This window comes from Neolamprologus brichardi, chromosome 6, assembly GCF_056152115.1.
Source record: "Neolamprologus brichardi isolate AB-2024 chromosome 6, ASM5615211v1, whole genome shotgun sequence".
Lineage (NCBI taxonomy): Eukaryota > Metazoa > Chordata > Actinopteri > Cichliformes > Cichlidae > Neolamprologus > Neolamprologus brichardi.
Window position 1 is genome coordinate 20856275 of NC_142109.1, and position 24009 is coordinate 20880283.

Below are 24009 nucleotides of genomic sequence, written 5' to 3' on the forward strand. Positions count from 1 at the left end.
TGTAAATGGGCGCACTGTACAGTCATTTAAGCCTCTCCAAGGTAAAAATCTCACCTCTTCTCCGTTGGAAACCTTGCAGTGATGGACAGACGGCCATTAACGCTACGTGGCTTCCGCCCAATCGGAGAGCAGCGGGATAATTAGAGGACCAATCAGAGCAGAGTCTTACTGGGAGGGCGGGGCTGCTTGTGCTGGAATGCTGCCTCTCTGGGAATGTTTTCCACTTTCAATCACTTTTTTTTTCTCCCTGTCCCTCTCACAAGGCGCTCTTTAAGCTCCGGTGTTGCCACACAGAGCAGCCATTCATCGGCTCTACAGTCAGCCACACACACTTCCATGCTGAACCACTGGACATCTAAATTGGTAAGTTATGTAATTTAAAAAATGAGAGTTTATACATAAGTGAATGTTTGATATTAATATTTTTGCCAAACGCGTAATTATTATTTTTATTAAACGTTGTATGGACTAAGTTGGATTAATAATTATGATAATAATAATAATGATAATAACAATATGTGTATATTTTACCGGCGGAATTTTATTTTCCGGAATGTGACATTATCGAAAAGAAATTCATTTTCAGTCGCTTTCTTATCACATTTAGTCCCACTAAGTAACTTAACGTGTTTATCTTTAAATAAATCACGGCTCTTTTGTTTCGGACAAAAATTTAAATGATCATTTTAACAAATTTGTGTCTGTGTGGTTTTTAGATTTAGCCGCTGTTGCTGTAAAGGATTTCCAGCTGAAGGTGGAAAGCATTTGGAGACTTTTACGCAGCAGTATGTCTTTGCCTAAGAAGAGTCAACAATAACTGGGATCCTTGACACCCCGGACATTTACTTGAAACCATTTAATTACTCCGAGAAGTTAGTTCTGTGGCAAAGTTTTCATTTGAGGATTGTCCTATAATTTAACGAAATTGAAAAGGAAAAATGTCCGGCGAGGAGCACAGCCTGTCCGAGGCGGAGCTGAGTCCCGCAGGGTCAGACGATGGTCACTCACTGTCACCGACTCAACCTGGAGCCACGCCCGGCCAGGACTCACCTCTGACGGGGCAGCAGCAGCTGACCGCGCTCTGTGTCGCGGACGGCAGCAGTGATGATGGAGGCAGACCCAGAGCCAAGGAAGAGGAAGAGGACGATCGTTTCCCGATCGGCATAAGGGAGGCGGTCAGTCAGGTGCTGGACGGGTATGACTGGACACTTGTGCCAATGCCGGTGCGCGTAAACAACGGAAACAAAGCTAAACCCCATGTCAAAAGGCCAATGAACGCCTTCATGGTGTGGGCGCAAGCGGCGAGGAGGAAACTCGCGGACCAGTACCCCCACCTGCACAACGCAGAGCTCAGCAAGACACTGGGCAAACTGTGGAGGTTTGTATTTAAAAAAAAAAAAAAAAAAAAAAAAAAAAAAGAACAGTGTGGCCATACAAGGGGCACATTTCTTGTGCGTAAAGGATGTACCGGTGCTGAATTTAAGCGTAAAATGTTTGCGCTTCAGTTTGTGGTTGTTTGGTATTAAATCGGATAGAAATAAAAACTTGGTGTTTTTCTGTTGTTCTCCTTTACAGAGAGAATTTTAAAAGTAAACAAACAGATTTTAACCCAAAGAAGTAAAGAAAAAAAGATATTTATGCATTACGCATGATTCGGAAAGCAGGAGATATTTATGATCTTCAGGCATATTTTAATAAAATATTTTCAAAATGAACTTGGAAGCAATATAAGACTAGTCCTTGTTTTTCTGCCCCCTAGGCTACTGAATGAGACCGACAAGAGGCCATTCATTGAGGAGGCAGAGAGGCTGAGAAAACAGCACAAGAAGGACTACCCGGAGTACAAGTACCAGCCCCGGAGACGCAAAAATGGCAAACTGATGCCTTCTAATGAGTCAGATAGCCAGGGGGAAGGGGAGGCCAGCCACTCCCAGTCTCACTACAAGACTGTGCATCTTGAGCACAATGGCGGGGCTGGGTCTCCACTGGGTGACCTGCACCACCACCACCATCATCACCACCATCCTGCTGGTAGGTGTCTTCCCGTTTCTATGGATGTCTTAGTGATATTATTATTTTCATGTTGCGAGAGACCTGATCCAAAATTTCAAAACTTAAATCAAAAATCTCGAAACTTAATAATTTATGCTGTAATTTTAAAATATAACTTAAGCTAGGTAAAACAAACAAACAAACAAAAGCCTTTTTGTATCTGATGTCAAAGTTCACCTTATCATGTTGCTCCTTCTTTCTCTTTTAGGTCAGGGTCACAGCCCGCCAACTCCACCTACCACCCCAAAGACAGAACTCCAGTCTGGGAAACTGTCAGATGCCAAGAGGGAGGGGGGAGCAGGAGCGCCTGGAGGATCAGGGGGGCCCAGGGGAGCCCTTGGGGTTGGAGCTGAAGGGTCATCCGGTGGTCCCTCATCTTCAAGTGCTAAACCCCACATCGATTTTGGCACCATGGACATCGGCGAGATCAGCCATGAGGTGATGTCCAACATCGAGCCATTTGACGTGAACGAGTTTGACCAGTACCTCCCTCCAAATGGTCACCCTCAGAGCGCGACTGGGGCTCCTGCAGCTGGATCCTCGGCCTCGTCCTACGCCTACGCCCTGGCTGCTGCAAGCGGGCACTCCGCCTGGCTGTCCAAACAGCAACAACAGCCTCAGGCCTCCCCGTCTTCCTCCGACCCATCCAAGGCTCAGATCAAAAGTGAATCTGTCTCTGGTACCCACTACGCCGAAGCCTCATCCTCTCCCTCCTCAGGCACCCATGTCACCTACACCCCACTCAGCCTGCCTCACTATGGCTCCGCATTTCCATCGTTGGCCTCCAGAGCTCAGTTTGAGTACGGAGACCACCAGGCCTCCGGGGCATACTATGCCCACTCCAGCCAAGCCCCTGGGCTGTACTCAGCCTTCTCCTACATGGGCCCTACACAGAGGCCTCTGTACACTACCATAGGAGACCCCTCCAGCGTGGCGCCCTCTCACAGCCCCACTCACTGGGAGCAGCCTGTTTACACCACACTCACAAGACCTTGAGGGAGACCAGCTGAGCAGAAGGAAATATGGGAAGTGTGTGAGTGGATCTGTGTGTGTGCAAAATATGTGAGTGTGAGCGCGCGCGTGTGTGTATGCCCGTGCCATATCGATGTTATATTAGAAGTTTTTACTTTTTTAGTCAGTTTAATGCAATGTGCATCCATGGGGCCTTAAACAGTTAAAAAAAATACCCACACAGTATAGAGTGTGATTCCTGGGTCATCCGCCAATCAAAACCAGAAGAAAACTTAACAAACATGTGCCATCAAAAATTTCGTAGGTTGGGACATACAGGAAAGGGTGTAAAGATAGACAAGTGAACGAGACGTTGAAAGTGGACAAATGGATTGATGAGTGACTCCGATTTGACCCAGAAGTGCTGGGTTTAGACTGACATAATCAGAATTTATTAACCAAACTAAAGGTTGTTTGTGATGTCTTTGTGTTATTTTATATGAGTAGTAAGTTTATTGTCATTGTGGATATCCTAGGGTGTAACTTTATTGTGTTTGATATGATATTACACATCTACATCTGCACCACTGCTTTTGGGGGGTAAAAAAAAAAGACATCTTTCAATGATCCCTGGGGTTGTTTTTTCATGGCCGGAAAAGGATAGCTGCAACTTTTCTTTCTCTGTAGATAGTGCAGTCTCACTGTATCACTGTCCTGCCTTTATATTAACTTTGCTGAAGTGATCAATGAAGCATTTAAGGGGAAAAATAGGAAAAAGAGAGGGAAAGAGAGCTCTAAAAGATGCATTTCGACTTGTTGCTCAGTCTCGGACACTTACCTCAGCTCTGTTTGTTTTGTGCCAACAGCAAAGGAGAAATATGACTGGATACATGGGTGACTAAAGCAAATTTCCACTTTTCTTTTTGATTACTAAGTGCCTAAAAGATTCCTGATCCACCTTTAACAGAGTTCAAATCTATAAGTGCAAAGTCTCAACCAAATCTCTCAAGATAATTGGCCAGCTTGGGTCCTGCTTAAGGATTAGAATCACATGTACGGCCGTTCTGCTCCGCATGTGGGCCAAAGCCACGCTTTTGTTTTTACATTTTCTTCCTATGTTGCGCCCTCTCCCCCCTTTTACCAATGTGAATAATGGTCATTACCACAGCTTCATCTTTATTACGTGACACATACTTTATCATTTTATACTGACCCTTTTCTCACATAGTTGATATTTTTATGTAAGTAATAATGCATCGTGTCACACCTTTGTTTCTTCCATTTTGTATAATTCTGGATAGTTTTGTAAAGTGTTTGCTATACATTCACTTGAGTATTTTGCTTCCTTACCAGAAAAGCAATGTTGAAATATTATTGTTGTCATCTATTAAATCAATTTATTTATAAAAAAACAAAAGTCCTGTGTGAGAGTGATTTAATGCAATGGTAGTGGTTCAGGTATAACATATGAAGCAAGTGAAGGGTGAAAAAAAGTAGAAATTAATTAAAAACACACAGCTGATGTGTGAACTGTAATAACAACACAACCAGAGCCCCACCACTATAAGCTGTTTAGTGTGTTTGTGTGTGTGGTAGGCTAAAATTGACTACTAATTCCCCCACATTTAATCGGCTGGGGACTGCGTGTTACTGAGAAAGACAAAGAGAGCCATTCAACGAAAGCAAGGGACAGAAAGAGAGAGAAGGGGTGGGTGTAAAGAGTCAGAGGCAAGGCCAATTTCAGCTCAGTAACCAGCGTACACTCGGACTTTTGTACATGGCCTTCCTTTCACTCTACCCTCTCCTCTCCACCTGAGGTTCCCTCCCTGCCTCCACACTCAGCTGCAGTTTAAACCCATTCAGATGGCACGCAAAATTCAAAGGTCAAGTTCATTGCTCTCTCCGCGTTGGGGGCGATGCAGACATGCGCCAAAATAAGGAAGTGGGAGTTTTAAATGAAAAGAGCAGCTCAAGCCCAAGGGAAATTGTTACATTACACAAAGGCGTCTTAGATTAATCTTAAATTATGGCATCTTAAAATAATCCTACCAATCGGAGAATAAACACTCTTAAAATCATGTTGTGGGCAAGATGAGAAAAAAACAGATAAGCAGCCATGGCTCCAGCTTTTTGCCTACCTCCAGGCCATGACAAAACTGAAAAACAAACCTTGAATGGCTTTTAAAAGGGGACATGTGAAGGAGTGCACTAAAAAAAACCCAAACCTTTTTTAAGAATGTAAAAAGATTCTGAGCAAGTTTCATGAGTAGATATAAATATTCACATAAAAACATTACATTTTTGCTTTTCTGCACCTTTACGTCATTTTATTCAATAAAGCATTTCATACTTTGTTAAACATTGGTGAGTTTATTGTGTTATGCTACATAAACTCATATAAAGTCCAAATAAACTCACATAAGACCATACTTAAAAAATACTTTCATTTCAAAGATTTAGTTTTTTATACTTCATCAGTACAAATAATCCCAAATAGTATTATAACGTAATACTATTATAGTACTTATCTGCTTTCATCCATTTTCAAGGCTAAATTAGAAATCAGCCAAACCAAGCTCAAGTAATTCATATTATGTTATTTGGGTGATCGTAACGTTGCTACAGCAAATCACAGCACAGACACTGGTGTTAGACAGGAGCACACATGATTATCTAAATGCACATGCTACAAATTCCTCAAAGAGTCATAAGTGGGAATTCATTGCTTAGATTTGCACAATTGTGTCTGAAAAAAACCCCACAAGACTTCTGGAACAATGTCCTTTGGATAGTTGAGACCAAAATGGGGGTGTTTGACTTTAATGCACAGCATGACATTTGGAAACAGCTCACACCAAACTATTGCTATGGCCTTTTTGCAGCCACGGGTCCTTGGCACCTTGCAGTCACTGAGTGAAAGTATTCTAGAATTAAATTTGGCACAATCTGCCCAACAAATAAAGCTAAAGAAAAGACTCAAAGTGTTGCAGGGTTCTAGTCAAAACCTGATTGAATGCAGCAGCATGCATGCAAACCTCAAAGAAAAGCAGGCAGAGATTCCTTCACAAATGTGAGCGACTGACACAAAAAACAGATACTTACTGCAGAAAAAAACTCCCAGATAGATAGAGGTTGTTATACAAAAACTATGGAGTGTAAATAGTTTTTCACAAGACTCCAGCTTGTCAGTTATAACATTTTTGGGTCAGACAGCAGCCCAAATGCTGATTAAAGAGAAGAAGCTGATGCAGTATCACTCCTCAACAAACAGTGGCGGTTACAGTTTTGATACAGTTTGCTGATGCCATAAAAAGAGGGGAGGAAGAAGAAGAAGACCTCAGTGCAGAAACAGGCAACAGAAGCAGCAGTTAGTGTTTCCAGCTGTCAGACGGGATTCAGAAGAACATTGGGAGGAGAAAATAATAGAAAGGAATATACTCATATGTAACAGGGTGAACAAATCACAGCTATATTTCTAATGCTGAGAGGCAGAGCTGCTGTATACATCCACACAAACAATTCAGCTAAATTTATTCACTTAAATAAGCTTTTAAATTTTAAGCTTTTTTAAAAACGTGAAATATGATTTCAGCTGCTGTTTTGTCTCATAATCATGTTTGAGTTACAGGTCCAGGCACAGATCAAAACATTTATTTTTTTAACCACATTTGTGAGATTCATGTATGCTGACATTTGCAAACCATTCAAAATGTGAGGTAGTTTGTCACCTTGAATAATGACTGAGTGTCAGCATACTTAACAACTAAAACGGCAAAAAGAAATCATCATGTTCCCAGTTATGAATTGCTCATTAGCTGATGCCAACTTTTCAGTCAAATCAAATAGGAATATCATAGTTTGGTCAATACTTAAAAAAAAAATGGCTAAAGAGCTGGGAAAGCTCAATAAAAGACATTTGCATGAGACAGAAAATAAAGTAGAGGAGGCAAGAAGCAAGACATAAGACCGAAAATAACATAAAGAGCAGATAAGAACTGGTCACAGCAGCTTAAACGGATCATATTTCATGGCTATTACAGAAACAGTAGAGCACATCCTCATCGCCTGCAGAAAAAAGTTATGTATGTGCAAGGATTGGCTAGGGTTAAAATTAAAGCTGTGCAGATTTAGTAGAGGAAAGAAACTCAATTAGTGGGTTGTTGAAAGCAACTGGCCTTACAAATACTGTTGATGGCAGTGTATTCAGTTCAGAAGGAGGAAGTAATGCAATTCTAAATGATGCCAACTGCCACCGAACTCTAAAGAACAAGAGAGTCTGTCGATGTTGTGCCAAAATGTGATTTCTGAAGTTTCTCTGTGCTTTTGAGGTCTAATATATTTTCTTATATTGGTAAACAGGTTGTAGTCAACAAGATATATTAATGGGCTTATAGTAAATGAAATGATCTGTTTTGCAAGTGTCTTTAGGAAATCACTCTGCATCATTGTACTTGTTGTAATCAGTCAAGTCCTTTTTAGCCTCTTAACATGTTTAGCTGCAATTTCTGATGTCCTCTAGGCCAGATCTCTCTTTAAAAAGGCATCTCTAAAGTCAATGAGACCTTAGTATCTGGATAAATAAAGGATACGTACAGTTCAGTTTTCCAAAACCTGATTGGCGCTTCTACCTTATGACAGGAATGTTCATTCTGACTCAAAGAATAGTACACTAGTTTATACAAAATTTCTTTATACGGAATATTATAGGGTTACTGGCTCAGAAAGAGAAACAGCATGTTTCGTCTTTGTGCTGGAATGATGCAAGAATAAAGATTATTAGAGTTTTCCTGTCGGTGACAGAGAGTTAAAAAACTTCAGTGTAGGGACTTATGGGGGACTACAAGTCCCAAAACAAACGAAATAAATACATAATTAAACATTTTTTTTATTGATTAATTAATTAAGGGAATAATTAATTAATTAATGAATATATAATTATTGTATTAAATAGCTGTCCGATTCATTTAAAACATTTGATACATTACTTATTTATAATTTATAATTTAATATTATTTAATTAATTAATTACACTTTTATTTGATTATTTAATAATGTATTTATTTAACTAACTTCGGAACCCCCGTACCGATTCCCTTTAGAGGGAATCGGTACGGGGGAAGAAAAGACTGAAATCATTGACTAAAAAACTGGGGGTGGCAGTAATACAACTCTAGAGAATTAGAACTGCCATCAAACACAAGAGAAGAAGAACCGATGACGACGTCAATCCAGGGGCGCCAAATCTGCGGCACGGTGCACACAGAAGTACTCGTCAGGTGAAGTTTGGGGTGTTTTCATCATCTGAGCAGGTCAGCATAAACTTTGCTTGCGTTTATGACGATGTGTGCTACTTTGGCATTTTCTCCCAGCAGCCTAAACTAATGACTTAAGCACAAATCTCCAGGGCGAGCTGGTTAAAACTGTCCGTTTGAGTGGCGCGTAGCATTTAGCTAACGTTTAAGCTCATAGCAGCCACACGGATGATAACAGAGCATTTCATATTTCTTTTGAAATGCACCTTTTCCGTTGATAAAAACCGTTCTCTAAAGTTGGTAGGTCAGTGTGTGTTTCATTGTGTCTGAATGTGTATAACTTAATGAGTCAGAGCTGGATCTCACATTGCTGTCATTTGACTTTTAGAGTACCATCGCACAGTGGGATCTTACGTCTCCCTTCATAAAGTCCCTTTCACGCTCCCGACACACACCCTCAGATTCACACATCATCATTTGCTCTCCTGTCAGGAGCTCAGTCTGGGTAGAGCTTTTTTTCTCCTCCTGTAAGGTAGGTAAGAAAAACAATGTTGTGTATTTCATTGTTTTTCTTACCCACCTTACATATCAGTTTATTTGTTTTTTCCTGATTTGCTGCTAAATATTGATATTAAAATATTCTTAAATATAGTGTGTAGAATTTTTTTTCTCTTTATTTTTATTTTTTTAAACAGTAGTAGAAACCTGCCAGCCAGCTGCAGCCCTTGTGGGGTACAGTCTAAATTTAATGTTTTTGGTTTCTCTTGGCTGACGAAAACTTGTTTGTCCTTCAACAGCCACCATAGTTAGGATATCGACTTGAAAAGGGAGGAGTAAGAAAACAAAATCCAGTTTACTGCAGTCTTTCTAGCAGTGATATTTTACACACTGCAACTTTTAACCTGATCCTAAAGCGTTTTTTGTTTTTGCACAAATGTATGGTCCCGTCAGTCAATGCTGTCGAAACATTAACACCCCACTGTGTGCCCTGACACACCTGATTTAGATGCTAAGCAGGGCATTAAATGATGCCGCTTCTTCAGCAAAATGTATTAAGTGTGTTGTTGCAGTTTTTCTGAGTTCAAAAAAATTAATTTAAAAAGCTTTACATTTTCTGATTCATTTTTTCCTTTAGTTTTCAGTATTTATTTTCTCTTCAGTTAGGCTTCAGTTATTTTTGTAGTGGATTTGATCCTTTTATTTATTTATTTGGTTTTAGTCTTATTAATTAAAGTTTATAGGGTATTTTTCAGGGCCATCTGTTACAGAAGTTTAAAATAAGTAAAATAATAAATACATGCCTTACTTTGTGGCTCACTAAGACAAAAATCAACTTTAAATTTAATTTAATGTTGCATGTTCTTTCAGCCATCAGTCATGGACCTCAGCCCCTTTGAAGCTGACAACTCCGTCAGCTGCCGGCTGGTTTCTGAGATCCCTGAAGTCTGCAAAACGGAGGATTGCTGTCTTGGCATTGATGAGGCTGGCAGGGGGCCTGTGCTGGGTACGTGACTTTTACTTACTCTAAGCTAACCACTCGAGGTTCTTCTATATTTGAAACACAGAGTGTAAAGTATGTAAAGTTATGCTGAAACATAGTGTTAAAATTGCACTTAACTAATTAAATGTTTGACAAATTGTAACCTTTAATTGAAAATTAATTAAACATTCATAAAATGTTTAGAAATTTTATCCTACAACTTATTTTAAAATTGAATAATTTTGTTTACTGGTCTGGATACACAGAATGTGAAATTCTGGTCTAATACCAGTGTTAAAGAACAGTTTGTCCAATGCTTTTTTTAAAATGTTTGTTTTTAATGTATTTGTTTCTAATATCCCTTCTTTGCTAGAAAAGGGAGAACATTTTTAATGGTTAAAAACCAACAGATTTTCTGATCATCTCACTGTCCTTAAACATTAAGGCAGTGGAAATATTTGACACAAGATAGTTACTTAACCTTTGGTAAATGCCATGTTATTTGTTGATAGGAGCCAACCGTATAGCTATGAGCTGATATTGATGTTTGTTGTCTCCCTGTTATTTGCCATTTGAGTTTTGGGTGAATTAGTATGTACATTTAGTAGAGAAATCTAACAGTTTTGATGTTACTTGTGATGCAGGGCCGATGGTGTATGGGATATGTTTCTGTCCACTTTCCAGAAAGGAGGAGCTGAAGGACTTGAAAGTAGCAGGTAAACCAGTTTGCTTGTATTGCTGTATTTAAACTGAGAAAAACGCAGCAGTCTTTCTGAATATAATGCTTTAAACTCATTGTCACTGCTGTCCTCCCATACAATTAAACAAAAAAAGAAAGAAAAGTACTAAGGGTGGGCGATATAAACAATATATGATAGAAACAATATAAATTTGGCCAACGATAGAGATTTTGACTATACCACTCTACCGCGATAGCGCATGTTAATGATGTCATCAAGCTGCGCCTGTTTTGGTCGAAAGCATCGCAGCGGCTAAAACCATTATCATCTGCAAATTATGCCGGGCGACAGTCATAGCAAAGAGATGAAGCACTTTTGAAATATGGGGAAAGCCAAAAACTGCGCTTCCTCCACTTCCGTAACATTGATTCATTAATGTTGAATTCTCTCGCAGCTGTTCTATTCCCATGTTGTTGCAGTATATTAATAACTAACCTCGTATTGTGGATGAATGATCTCAGTTGTTCTCCTGACTGAAGTTTGGCCCGTGTATAGCATCCTGCTATGCGATTGCATTTGTCCCAAACCACCAGAATCCCTCACGTTAACTTTTATCGAGTGGGAAAAAAGTTGGCGTTCATCCTCCAGCTTCACTGTGCTAATGTTATGCTAACATAGCTGTGTCGCTAGCAATCACGTAGCACATTATATACCAGGTAGTCCAACTTCAGTAACCCTACAAACGCCACTGCTGTTTAGTTTTGTCTTCATTTATGTTGGAAGTGATAGCAGAGCTGTACGTTTTAATTCGTTTCAAAAATCTCTCAGTCAGAACATGGTATGTCATGTTTAGGTGGAAACTAGCGAGCTAACTTCCTGTTAACTTCTAACTCCATTAAATTTAATAAATTCTGTTTTCATGGATGTAAAACTTAATTGTTACACCCAATAAAGCAGCAACGCTGATGATTTAATTAAAGATGAAAGAATTTAGACCGTTTTTAACTCTTAGTGTTCGTTTGACTTTGGGACCTGAAGTGGAAGGAGTTTTGGACCCAGATTACTCCGCGAAGCTCCTCACTACGGCAGTGTAATGCTCTGACAATCCATCAAGCAGTGCGGCTTACCAAAGTTGTACTAAAACATTTTTTTAACAGATTTCTGCACGCCAAAATCGGTTCGAGGTCAGTAAGCACAACCAGAATTCATACATAAGGAACACTCTCGATTTTTGAGAAAATTAAAGGATTTTAAGTTTGCCTTATAGTGCGGAAAATACGTTATACAGAAGAAAAGAATATATCGTGATATATATCGTTACTGCACATGCTTCAAATTATACGGATTTTAGGCCATATCGCTCAGCCCTAAAAAGTATGAAGCTTGCTAATCATTATTTACTTTGTTTCCGTAACTAAAAATGTCACCAGAAAATAAATGAGCATGAAAAGCCCCCCGGCGTTTTCCTTTCCACATTTGAAGATACAATTTGTCATTGTGTCTTCAGTGATTATTTGCTTTTCCTTTAGATTCAAAAACCCTGACAGAGGCAGAAAGAGAGAATCTTTTTGAAAAACTGGATGAAGCTAAGAGTTATGTTGGGTGGGCTCTGCAGATTCTGTCGCCAAACACCATCTCTACCTGCATGTTACAGAGGTAATTTGCGCATACAGTGCCATGCACTTGGAGGTTTGTTACCATCATTCATGCAGACTAACATAATGTCTATTTTTCCTTCAAGGACAAAATACAACCTCAACGCCCTTTCACACGATACAGCAATAGACCTTGTACAGTATGCTTTGGACAGTGGAGTACAGCTTAAAGAGGTAGGTAAACAGTTTACATGAAATGTTTAAATATGTGCACATTATTCTTTTAATATAGGGTCCGCAATGTCCTGTATAAGTCATATTTCCTCTATGTTCCTAAAAGCTAAATCTGCTTTGAAACTGTCCTTTCAGCCTAAGGGGGCACTTTTGTGTGGGTGGGCAGTTAAAGGGCAGGGGGCATTGTGGAGAGCCACACTAATAAGGTGGGTTAAATTGTGCTCAGTATTAATCTCTTTAAACTCTCTTGATGTGTATAAAACAGTTTCTGGTAAGAGAAGATGCTACAATTAGGCAATGAAAATGTGAAATAGACCTAGTAAAAACACCAATATTTTATCACTATTTAATCAACATTTCCAAAAATTAAAGAAGAAAAGTTACATGTTTTTGTAAAATTTCAAAGACTTTTAATTTAAAACAAAGCACTTTCGCTATTTTGGTTATAGTTTTAATTACTTTATCTGCAGTTTTTAAGTTCTTTTTTTCTTTTTCAATGAGCGAATCTTTTCTACCTTGTACTATGTACCTTAGAGCTCTGGATGTGCTTGCCTTTCTTCTTAAAAACAATTTTATATTTCTGCTCTCAGGTCCCACACTCTTGCCCATGAATGAGCCACACGCAGCTGTGTGGTAGCCTCTGTCACCATTCAGACACTTTATCTTGCATCTGCTTCAAAAGTCAGACTTTTTTTTTGTTATAATACCTGCCATTACACCTGCAATTTATTCCATTACAGCCTATCCAAGCTTGCAGTTTCCTAACTTTCACTGACCTCAAACCTTTTTGTTTTCCAACGTCGAAAAATGTGTTGCAGACTTTATAGCTATTATGGAGCCAAGGAGAAAAAGTTCCATCGGAAAACAAAGTTGTCTGCTTTGTTTTTCAATGGAAACTCCATACTTCCTGCAAATTCTATCTGTCTTGTTACTGTTTGCCTTGAGATGGACACATTCCCCAATGCTGCTTTTTTTCCCCCTCATGTTTGTGGGCATATTAGTTAGAGGTGGGAATCACCATACATCCCACGATACAATATTATCACAATACTTAATGCACGATACGATATTATTGCAATTTTTTAAAATATTTTGCGATATTCAGATTCTGTACATAAACTTTATCAATATTCGTTTGATCTAATATCAAAGTCTCACACTCAGTCTTTCTCTCATTTCAGTCAGTTTTATTGTTGACAAACTGAACGGTTTGTATTACAGTCTAGTCTTAACTGAACGCAACCATCTGGTACAATTATAGCTACTATGCAGCCCCTTCAGCAACTGAAGAATTTGAAAGTAAATTAAAACAAAATATAATTTTACATTAAATAAAAAAGTTTTAAACTTAATTAAAATAAAACATGTCTTAAATTAAAATAAGTAAACTGTCAATAAGTAAAATGTTTATTGCTGCCATAAAAAAAAGTTAAACACATTTGGACAGTGAAGGAATGTCAGGATTCTTGCTCAGAAAAAGGATCAACATGCTCTGAAGTCAGAGCATGTTCCAGTCCACAAAAACTTTTTTGTAACAAAATATCGACTTCTGCTGTCCCTGTATCGATACATTATTAGCAAACAAAATATCATGATACTACACAGTATCAATTTTTTCCTCCACCCCTAATATTAGTGCAGAACAGTCCACCAATGACCTCCACTACAGGTGGTCTAGAACCATACATCCCAGGTCTGATCTACTGTATCGTCAAATAAAAACCAAAATATAATAAATCGCTCTTATCCCAGCTTTATTATATTTGAAGTAGTAATTATCCTTTTTGTTTAACTGTTTTAAGTTGTAGCTCTGAGTGATCCAACCGGACTTTTTCATTGTGTATTATTTGCCTCGGTCTTAACTTTTACTATCTCTGTGGTGTTGTGCAGATTTATGTGGACACAGTTGGCCCAGCGGACAAGTATGAGCATAAACTCTCTCAGCGGTTTCCGGGTATTCAAGTGACTGTGAGGCCAAAAGCTGACTCCCTGTTTCCAGTTGTGAGTGCAGCCAGTATCTGTGCAAAGGTTAGTGACCAGTCCTCAGCTGGATTTAAGTCTTTTCTATTTTTAAATCCCTTGGCTATTAGAGTTGGTTGGTACTTTATTATCTCTAGGGTGTGAAGCTACCTTCAGAGATTTTATTGAAGTATTGAAATAAGTAGTTTTTACAAGCTGTAGTAAAGGCAAAATAGTTGTGCATTGGATTTTGCACAACTTTACTATCAGGCTAAAGAGAAGCATTTGAACAATAATACAAAATTATGTCCTTATTCGTGTAAGGATTACACACTTTTTATGGTATTTTTTTAATGATATATCTTATGCGATTATTTAGTGTAGAAAACAGAGCTTTGGTTCTTCAAATATCCAGTATTTTACATTGAGATGTTTTTTCTCCACTTAATGGTTTCTGGTTTACTGCAGTAGACAGCAGACCAAAAGGAGCAATTTTCCTTTTGCGATTATTGACCTACCGTTGCTGTTACTAAAGAATATTCATATTTTATATTTCATATTTTAAGCTCTTAAAGAGTTTTCTGGTGCTATTTTTTGGTTTGCAGGTTGCTAGGGATCGTGTCGTGAAAGGCTGGAACTTTACAGAGGACTTGGGAGAGGTGGATACAGACTATGGCTCAGGGTACCCTAATGGTAGGAAACCATGCACATATGTTATTATCCATCCGCAATAACATGTTTTATTTTAAACTAAAAGTTTGTTTTGCTTAAGTAAAAGTATGTAAAGTTAGTGCTGTGGAACAATAAAGTAGAGCAAACTTCTGAAATGTTGCTGTGAGTGTCAGTACAAACATTGTACACTGACCATAAATGATAAGTCATATTAACCTAGTTAACTAGTTAACTTTAAATTAAATGCACTTAATGCACTTAATATACCTTAGTGTAGCTGTTAAAGCTGGGGTGGGCAGTGAAAATTTGAACTGAAACATGGCACATAAACAGTGTAGAATTACTTTAACCTCAATGGAAAAAATATGACTTATTACATTATTACATACATGAATTACATATCACTGCCTTTGTGCCATTTAAAAAACCAAACATTTCTTTGGGAAATGTTTTTTTTTGTTTTTTTTACAATTCATTTCTGTATCAGCTTTATATATTATACAATATATTTAATGCTGACACTTTTTATGAAAAGATACATGGTTGTATTCACTGTCTCACTATGGGATGCGTCTCCCCCAGAAGCTCATTCATCAGAAGTTTTTATCTCATTCCACAAATCCTGATTGGCTGGTGATTGCCACTACCACTTTGGACAGAACCACCCACCCTTAAATAAGATAAGATAACCTTTATTAGTCCCACGCATGGGAAATTTGTTAAATAGCCTACAGTATTATGTAACTATTTAAACACCTCTTCTCGCTTTGGAGCGTATCTCAACCTGCTTAGGCTAGCTGTGGCGACAAAATCTAGAGTAAAAATGCACACCAAGTCTGCGGAGTATGTTGCTTGTTGCTACTTCTAAGTCACACAGGCACACTCAACATGTCCCCCCACTGCGTCCAGACTCACTGTAGAGGGCACAGTCTAGAGCAGTGGTCCCCAACCTTTTTTGCGCCACGGACTGGTTTAATGTCAGACAATATTTTCACGGATCGTGTCGCGGATAAATACAGCAAAATAAAATGATACAACCAAGGCAAAAACTGTGGTATTTTGTAAATATAATAATTAATGCAAATTCACTGTGTAATTGTGTAACTTTATTAGCAGCGTCCTCCTTAAATGTGTCATCAACATTAAGAATAAAATCCTCCTCTCTGCCCCTTAATGCTCTCTGGTCGCTATGGTGATGCGTAAATATTTCTTTCAAAATAACAAAATAAGACACTCAACTACAACACGGGAAAAGACCCAGGGAAAACGAGTTAACGGTTTTAAAAATCCTGTAAACCATAAATTTTACACCCGAGCCTCAACTCTCGCAGCCCGGTACCAAACGACTCACGGACTGGTACCAATCCGTGGCCCTGGGGTTTGTCTAGAGCGCTCAAAAAGTCAATAAATGACACTATGGCACTGCTGCCTCAAGAGGGCACTGCTGCCCACCTCAGTAACCATGCTATAACCCAGTATTTCCCAACCTTTTGGAGCCACAGTACATATTTCACATTATAAAAATCACACGGCACACCACCAAACAAAAATGTCACATAAGACATATTGATCATTTTTCCCCGTGCACCAGGTATAGCGGAATGGGCTCGTTTGTCCCCAGTTTACCTTTTTTGCTTTCTTCTGACCACTTTTCATGCTAGGGCCTTCATCTGACTCTGAACAGGACCCAGGTCAAACTGACTACTTTTTCTTTTCAAATATTTATCGATTGCTGTTACGCACTGCATTGTCTCACAGCATGACTATTATGTAATTTCTTCATCGCCTTCTGTTTTCCTGGCAGTTAGCAATTCATTTAATTAAAGCAGGTAGTTGTACTGCCCTCTAGTGGAAGAGAATGTAATTGTTCTGCCCGTTACTCATGCCGGTTGCTTAGAGTACTAATCAGGTCGAACCAGATAATCTTCCACGGCACACCTATGTGCTGCAGCACAGTGGTTGGGAAACACTGCTATAAGAAGCTTAACATCCTACGTGTGCTAGTGTTAACTAGGTGTCACAACCATATTCTTCAACTAGATGTCCCCATAACACAAGTGTTTAGGATACGCAGGGTGGGCGAGACACCGCTCCTTCTCTATCTCTGAGAGAGAGAGAGAGACAGCACTCTCAACTTCATCCTGGGAGCTGAAGTTAAGTAGTAAGCAAAATTTATTTATATAGCACTTTTTTAAGACAAGAAGCTATTACAAAGTGCTTCACATGGGAATATAAAAACATACTAAACAAAACAACAATATAAAGGAAGTATAAAAGCGTATCACATAGTTAGTGCTAGTGCAAAGATTTTAACATGAGAGTGATATAGGAGAATTTATTACTGTGGGTTAAGATTTTTGAAACCGGGAGGAGATGAAGGCATGGACAAGCATCTCCATTTCACCTTTGGAGACAATAGTCCTAAGTTTAGCAATATTTCTTAAATGAAAAAAGCAGGAGCAGGTCACAGACTTGATCTGATCTCTGTCAAAAGAGAGAGAGTGATCAAAAATTATCCCAAGATTCGGAGTAGTAGTAGTAGTAGCAGTAGCTTTAATCGAGGATTAGAAAGAACCCAGACTTTGACAAATTTGGGTCTTGATACTCTCTGGGGCAAGAATTAAACGCTCAGTCTTGTCTGCGTTCAACTGCAAAAAATTGTTTGTCATTCAACCATTAATTTCCTTAGACAGTCCATTAGCGGGATAATTTGTCTAATTCCCAAGGTTTAAAGGAGATGTATCATTGGATATCGTCTGCATACAGATGGTAGGAAATAATTTTGAAACCGGTGATTATATGGCCTAAAGGAAGAATATATAATGAAAATAACAAGGGGCTTAAAACCGATCCTTGAGGGACTCCACATGAAAATGTAGCTATATCTGACCAGAAGTTTCCCACTGAAACTAAAAGTGCTCTATCGACAAGAAATGAGGTGAACCACTTTAGGACAGATCCAGATATCCCTACCATATGATTTAAGCGGTGGATTAAGATTTGATGATGAAGTCAGGCTCATCCCATAGTGAGACATCTCACTCATGCTATTCTGAGAACCGGGGTTACACAAGTAACCTGAAGTATATCACATTACAATTTACATCAAAGGGACACTTTTTCATTAGCGACGGACATTGTTGGGATTAACAGTTTGAAATAACATTTCACTTGTTAAATTTAACACTGCCTACTTAAGACTGTTATGCTAAAATAATTTTATTTGCATGTAAATGTTTTGTAGAAAAACTAGCACCGAGTCCCACTCTTTTCTTTGTTTCCAGATCCCAAGACGAAAGCGTGGCTGCTGAAGTACCTCGACCCAGTATTTGGCTACCCTCAGTTTGTTCGATTTAGCTGGAGCACTGCCCAAACCCTAATGGACAGCAAAGCGGTTAATGTGCATTGGTAAAGAGCCTTCAAACTCTATTCTGATCAAAGTCCTACTTTGGTTATGAAATCCTCAATTAAAGGAGCATCTGTCCTTCTGTGATTCTGCTCTTATACTGTTTCTGCTATTTGTGAGCACAGATCTGGCTGATACCAATTTCTCATAGTGTATTTGCAAAATACTTTGTTTTTCAGTGTCTGTTAGATAAGAATACTTGCAAGATCACAGGTTACACTTAATCTCTGTGCTAATCGTTTGACCTTAGGAGACAAGTAGTTGGCACTGAGTTTAAAAAACAGTCATTGTCTTCGTAAATCTTTTCTCAGGGACGATGATGAAGAGGATGGCGAGAAGGCAGCACAGAGACAGAGCAACAAGTCAATGTTGTCCTACTTCAGTGTATCAGCTGGAGGTAACGACCAAAATGCAACCCACCAGGCACACCGCTTCTTCACTGAGCGGAGGCTGAAGAGCCTCAACACACTCTAAAGACACGTTAGAGGGCCTTCACATACATCCTGGAAGTCATAAATGCATTGTGGGACTTTTTTTGTAACACGGATGCAAACTTCAGTCATCTGTCTGTATTTGTCTTGTTTGTAACTTTTTTTATATATAAAGATGTTGTTTAAATATGTTTTAAAGTGTGTTCTGCATTCTGTACCGTACATCAAGAACGAGGGTGGGTTCATTGCTGGATCGCGTTGCAGTCTGTAATGCCAATACTGCCCTCCATTGGTAAAATGAATGAAAAGCATCAACAGAATGTAGCAACTACTATTCGAGTTGCCAACACAAGAAGAACAAATTATTCATCAAAGTCTGACATCAGTGAAATCTTAAACTTCATCGCAAATCTAAACAACTTATTAATTCTGTATACTTTCATTAAAGACCAATGGAAGTGGTCCATTGCAGATGTGGAACACTTTTCATACTCTGCACAGTTTTCTTCAGATTGTAGCTCTTAGGTAGCTTTTAGGTTGAGAATAAAACACAGCGCTACTTAAAACAAGCGTCTTTAATTTTAACAAAAAACCAACATAAATATTGTCACAATAAAACAACCTTTAATTATGTAAATTAGTAATTTCAAAGAAAAATGTAGTACAGCTCTAAGTATCTTAATACAATCTTTAAATACTTCACAGCAGTTGGTAGTTGTTGTTGTTGAATTTCACGTGATAATACACTGAGTAATTCTGTATCCAGCTCTTGTAGGGAGACGGTATCTTTTGATATATTATGACTAAATAAAAATGACAGTCCAGGTTTTCCTTGAGTCATCAGTCCTAACAGACAGGTTGCCAAGAACAGAAGCAACATAAAACAACATGTTACAAAAACTTCTACTAAGCATCTCAAAAATAAAATGGTACATTGCCTTTTTATCACAACCGAGGGGCGGATATTTGGAACTTAATCATGTTTAGCTTCTGTTGTCTTCAGTGTTACATGCTACAGATATGAGGTAGAAGTAGGATGAGGTTTGATGGTATTACTGCATATATTTCTCTTCTTTAAAGCCCACTCTGTAATCTGTATCAATACAACAATGTGCATTTAGAAAGCACAGCTGAATTTTGAGATGATCCTCAAATGTTTATATTCCAGAAATCATCAGCCATTCTTTTTCCGGATCTGTCCCACGCTTCATCCTCTTCTAGGCCTTTTCTCCAGGACACTTTATGATGCATCACATTTTACTACAGGATGATGAAAGGCAGCTGGCTAGGAGTTCCAGTTCCCGTCATGTGAATATGAAAATATATTCTGGCTAGGTTAGCCTAGCTGTTGGCTATGGAGGGAAATCCATTTCTCCACCTTGCTAGTTGCTGTTGGGTTTGTTTCTGGACTCCTGGATCCTCTTCCCGCAGTTCATAGCTAAGCTGGAGACGGCAAATGAGGAAAGGATGATGATAGAGCTCCCCACAAAGTGAGATGAGGCTCCTCTGGGGGCTGCTCTCAGAGCTCTCCTGGGGAAGGTTTCTCTGTCAAAGGCTGTCGTGGCAGTCATTGTCTGTGCCACTGGCTCCATGGTTGTGGAGGGTAGTCAGATGTCAGAAAGCTGAATTCCAAGGCAAGCCTCAGTTGGAGCTGTATGAATCACTGTGCTGCTGATTCCTTTCTTGATCCTTCTTCTATGGTCATTTATAACTTCCCCAGACTCCTCCTAAGTCCTTTGAGGAGCTTGATGTCCTGTTGCGTCAATGGGATTAGTTAGCAGTTGGCCCATGTGTAGATATGACTAAGGCAGATCTATTTCAGCTTAGGACTGTGCAATGTAATTCTATTAGATCATCCTGTCTTTGTTCCATAGTGAATAGGCAGCGTTATATATGGAATACAATCTTGCACTTTGTAAACATACAGTTGTCGGCCACTTTGTTAGGTATACTTGGTAGAACTACCTTAATTCCTCATGGCACAGATTAAACAAGACGCTGAACATATCATGGATCATGATAGCATTACGTGATTGCTACCGATTGGTTTCTCATTCATGATGCAAATCTTTGTGTTTCACAACACGCCAGAGTTGATATCTGGTGACTGAAGTTCAGTTGAGTACAGTGAACTCATTGTGATGTTAAGGAAACCAGTTTGAGATAATGTGAGCTTTGTGACATGGAGTGTCTTCCTGCTGAAAACAGCCATGAGAAAATGGATGTGCTGTGGTCATGGACATTGTCAGTAACTGTAGTCAGACAGGCTGTGGCCTTTAAATGATACTCAGTTGGCATTTAGGAGCCCAAAGTGTGGCAAGAAAATATCCCCCACACCATTGCACTACCACTTTGAACCTGAACCCCAATAAGGGAGCAGAATATCAGCCCTGGCAGAATGTTTCGAAATCTTCTGTTTCATCGAGACTGTGCGAGTTGTAGTCTAAGTGTCCCGTTCTGAGCTGACGGGAGTGACAGTACGGTCTTCTGCTGCTGTAGCCAAGTATTCGAAGTTTGATGTGTTCTGCATTTAGAGATGCTCTACTGTTGATCTCGGCTGTAACAAGTGGTTATTTGAGCTTTTGTTCCCTGCCTATCAGGTTGCAGCAGTCTGGCCATTTTCTGATCTCTGACATCAGCAAGGCAGAGAACTGCCTCTCTCTTTTTCAGATTATAGCATAAACTGGAGATCCTTGTGGAACAAAATCCCAGTAGATAAACCGTTTTTGAAATAGTCATACCACCCCATTTGGCACCAACACCAATACAGATGCACTTTCAGAAACATTTGATCAAATTTTTTTTCTCCCATTCTGATGTTTAGTTTGAACTTAAGCAAATCATTTTGACCATATCTGCATGCCAGTGGGTTACTGCCATGTGTTTGGCTGTTCAGATATTTTCATTTACGAGCAGTTGAACAGATGTGCTTAACATTTTATGACAAAACAAAAAGAAACTATACCACCTTATCCTCCAAATATTTCTTTTGATTTTTAAATCAAACTTCTCCCCATTTAATATTTAATTCAAGTCAGAGAAATAAATATGGAAAGTAAACCTGATAAAGTAAGGCAGATATTCAAAAAGTAAAAAGAAAGAAAAGAAGACATGAGGTGAAGCAGACCAGAACCTACAAACATTTTGTGAGTCACTGAGGACCATCAAAGAGGACTGTTGTGTTTTGTTTTTTTCCCTGACCACGTAACGTCTGCCCCCCTCGTTAAGAAAGCTGAGCTGTTGACTGAAAAGGATCAGGGAAAGATCCAGGCTGATTTGCAGGCAAGAGTACATCAGCTTAGGAAACTGAGCAGGATACGTACACACATCAACCTAAAAGTTATAATTAGCATTCTGTAAATATATTTTTTTAAAATTAAATATCTAATAATAATAAGATAAATATCTAATGATAATAAGTATCACTCAATGTTGATACATTTTAAATAATCTGTTCTCATTTAACCCCAGCATGTTAATGAAATGCTCCAAAGCCAACATCATTTTTCATCTTTCTTCTTTTTCTATATGATTTATCGCAAATACTCTTACATTTTATTACACTCGGTGACGCTGAAAGGACTTTTGTGGATTTTGTCCTTGACTTTTGCTCAAACAAATCAGGAAAGATTTTTCTGAGGGGAATTATTATTATTATTAGGGGAACTATTTTTCAACATTTTACGCATTAAACAGTACACTGATAATCGGGGCCCAAATGTATTATTTTACTCCCAATCATTTTTGTTTATGCCACATTATTTATTTAGTATTCCTAACGCTATTAACATATTTAGTTTGTGATTGAACTGATATCATTGATCATGAGTGAAATATACATATATACTAGGGGTGCAACGATACACAAAATTCACGGTTCGGTTCGGTTCGATACTTTGGTGTCACGGTTCGATATTTTTTCGATACAAAAAAAAAATATTCATGCTGTTTAATTTGTGATTTATTAAATTTTCACGGCACATTCTGCACCACATCTCTGTGCGTTCATCATTCGTTTGAAGCCAGCTCACCTCCTGCAACCACTTTTCCGAGAATACGCGCTTCTTTTGTGGTTCGGACTCCTGACATTTCTTTGGAGGTGGAGGAACACCAAAGTAACTGCTTAAAGGAGCTTCTTTGACATCTTTAAGAGTTCTAAACAAATGTCTGTCCTCCTCCTGAAACTCTTATGGACGCAAACACGCGTTGCAACTTCTTATCTTGTGCGCGTTTTTTATTTTGACAGCGAATGCGCACCTGCGGACCACTTATGTGCAGCCCTGGTTATTTAGCTTGTCATATTGCAGCCACAGAAATTCTTTTGTCCATGAAACCATAAAGCTGCACTTTCTTTTTGCCTTATAGTCTGATTTGTCATAACTTTTCCGTTTTGTGGTAAGCTTTTCTTTGGCTGTCACTTCTTCACCCTGACCTGTCTTATTTGGCTCAGCAGAACTAAAATATATATCCTGCTGCTTTTACACAGGCACTCACATAACGCTCAGCGATTCTCTGCGCGATCAACCTCTCACATGTTTAAGCTGCGGAAGATTTCACTTGTCATGTTTGCATAGTAAGCTAACGATTGATAATACGATGTCAGAGGAATTGGTGCGCAAATTATCATCACTCACCAATCAGTGCTGTCGCTCTCTATACACAGTTCGCGCGATTGCAAAGTGAAAGCAAAAAACAAGCGCAAATTCAAACGCGATTTCAATATGTCACATATTGACAGTGGCTCACCGATGCCAATGACATAATTGCCCAGCTACATTTCCAAAAGAATGCAAAAGCATTGACATATATTTTTCCTTCCTACGATAGGCCGACGGGCAGGGCAGAGATAGATTTTGGTAGCGCAACTGGAAAGATCGCTAGCTGGGCTAGCGATTTTGCGAGCCCTGTATCTGATTGAGGAATCACTCATCTTTGGAAAAGAGTTTATTACAGAGAAATGGCTCTTTCCAAAATAAAAGCTATACTATACGCTTCTTCTGGGCTATATTCTCAGCAGCATATTAAACATATCAGGTCCCCATAAGGAGAATCATGTGTTAACGGCTGTCTAAATGACTTGGGTAAAGTTTGTAGCATGCTGCTTGTTGTTTTTGTCTGCTTCCACTTGTCTTTGCACTAGGATGATGTCGGGGTAAATGTGCAGTCATATTCGTTGTGTTCCCACTAGTGCTGTCAGCGTTAATCTGAAATGAGGTTAACGCCACAACACGGCAAATCTCCGTTAATGAGCTACCGCGGATCTCCCCGTGCATGGGGCTGGACGGCCAACACTTTAA

General features: G+C 39.0%; 2 protein-coding genes across 2 annotated transcripts; both read left to right on the top strand.

Moving 5' to 3' along the window:
• Window positions 1-246: 246 nt before the first annotated feature.
• LOC102794315 (transcription factor Sox-10-like) lies at window positions 247-4871 on the top strand. Its single transcript, XM_006787376.3, has 4 exons — window positions 247-363; window positions 717-1378; window positions 1760-2031; window positions 2261-4871. Exons 2-4 carry the CDS (start codon window positions 939-941, stop codon window positions 3046-3048), a joined length of 1500 nt encoding a protein of 499 aa, XP_006787439.1. The 5' UTR covers window positions 247-363; window positions 717-938; the 3' UTR covers window positions 3049-4871.
• Window positions 4872-8214: 3343 nt separating this feature from the next.
• On the top strand, window positions 8215-18903 carry rnaseh2a (ribonuclease H2, subunit A). Its single transcript, XM_006787377.2, has 9 exons — window positions 8215-8312; window positions 9624-9759; window positions 10380-10451; window positions 11945-12071; window positions 12157-12244; window positions 14135-14272; window positions 14809-14896; window positions 18160-18283; window positions 18593-18903. The coding sequence occupies exons 2-9, from the start codon at window positions 9633-9635 to the stop codon at window positions 18753-18755; spliced, it is 927 nt and encodes a 308-aa protein (XP_006787440.2). The 5' UTR covers window positions 8215-8312; window positions 9624-9632; the 3' UTR covers window positions 18756-18903.
• The last annotated feature ends 5106 nt before the right edge of the window (window positions 18904-24009 follow it).